Raw genomic sequence first — 826 nt, 5'->3', positions numbered from 1 at the left:
GCCTTGCTGCTGCTGCCCCCGCCGGCAAGGCCAAGCTGACGCACCCCGGCAAGGCCATCCTGGCGGGTAAGCGCCCGCAGGGCGGGGTGCAAAGCTGAGGGCGTGCCGGTCGTCTGCGCGGGAGAGGGGAGCAGCCCCGGTAGTTGGGCTGGGGGTTGGGGGGCACCTCAGCGTTGCTCGAGAGCCGCGCGCCCGACTCCCCGCTTCGGGACGCGCCTTCCTGCCCGTGTCCAAGGGGGCGGGCGCCGGGGAGCTGCCGCGCTTCCTTCTGCCTGCTCTGAGCGGAACGGAGCCTAGGGCGGGGGCTCGTTCATCTTTGTGGCTGCTCGTTCGCTCCCCCTCGCAGGACGGCTCCCAGAGCTCATAGCTTGCCTTTGAAACGTGCTCCCGCCGACCTGACCTGACCGGCACGTCCCTAGCAGCTGTGCTGCAACCAACGTTCCTTCCTCCTCCTCCGGCCGACGCTTTGTTCATCCGCCCGCTACCGGCGCTCAACCCTGGGAGCGGCCCGGGACCGAGGGAAAGGGCTGTGCCCCCCGGCACTGAGCCTGGGCCTGGAGTAGCCGTCGCGGGGCCGTGTGGGGGGTGGAGGAAAAGCAGCGTTGGGATGCGAGTCTGCTCCTTGCTCGCTGCAAATCAGAGTAATTGGTGAACGGCATACATTCAGTGGGCTCTGTGGCACCTAATTACATTACAAAGCGCAAAAATGGGCAAGAGCTGCGGTTAATTCCTTGTGCCCTGTCTGTAACTCCTACTGCCTGTCCCTGGGCATGCAGTGAGGCTCTGGGGTCTGTGCTGACCTGAAGGTATTCGCTGTTTTTTTTTT

At 65.0% G+C, this 826-nt stretch overlaps 1 protein-coding gene across 1 annotated transcript in view; it reads left to right on the top strand.

Moving 5' to 3' along the window:
- Positions 1-2: 2 nt before the first annotated feature.
- The window catches only part of SLC25A1 (solute carrier family 25 member 1), a gene marked incomplete at its 5' end in the record, with an annotated part of 9,942 nt that continues 9,118 nt past the window's right edge, over positions 3-826 (top strand). The window contains one exon of the mRNA XM_010720224.2: positions 3-66. Coding sequence (XP_010718526.1) covers positions 3-66 — 64 coding nt within the window. The remainder of the gene's footprint in view (positions 67-826) is intronic.

The sequence above is a fragment of the Meleagris gallopavo genome, chromosome 17 (genome assembly GCF_000146605.3).
Source record: "Meleagris gallopavo isolate NT-WF06-2002-E0010 breed Aviagen turkey brand Nicholas breeding stock chromosome 17, Turkey_5.1, whole genome shotgun sequence".
NCBI classification, from domain to species: domain Eukaryota; kingdom Metazoa; phylum Chordata; class Aves; order Galliformes; family Phasianidae; genus Meleagris; species Meleagris gallopavo.
This window is presented reverse-complemented; position numbering and strand designations above follow the sequence as displayed.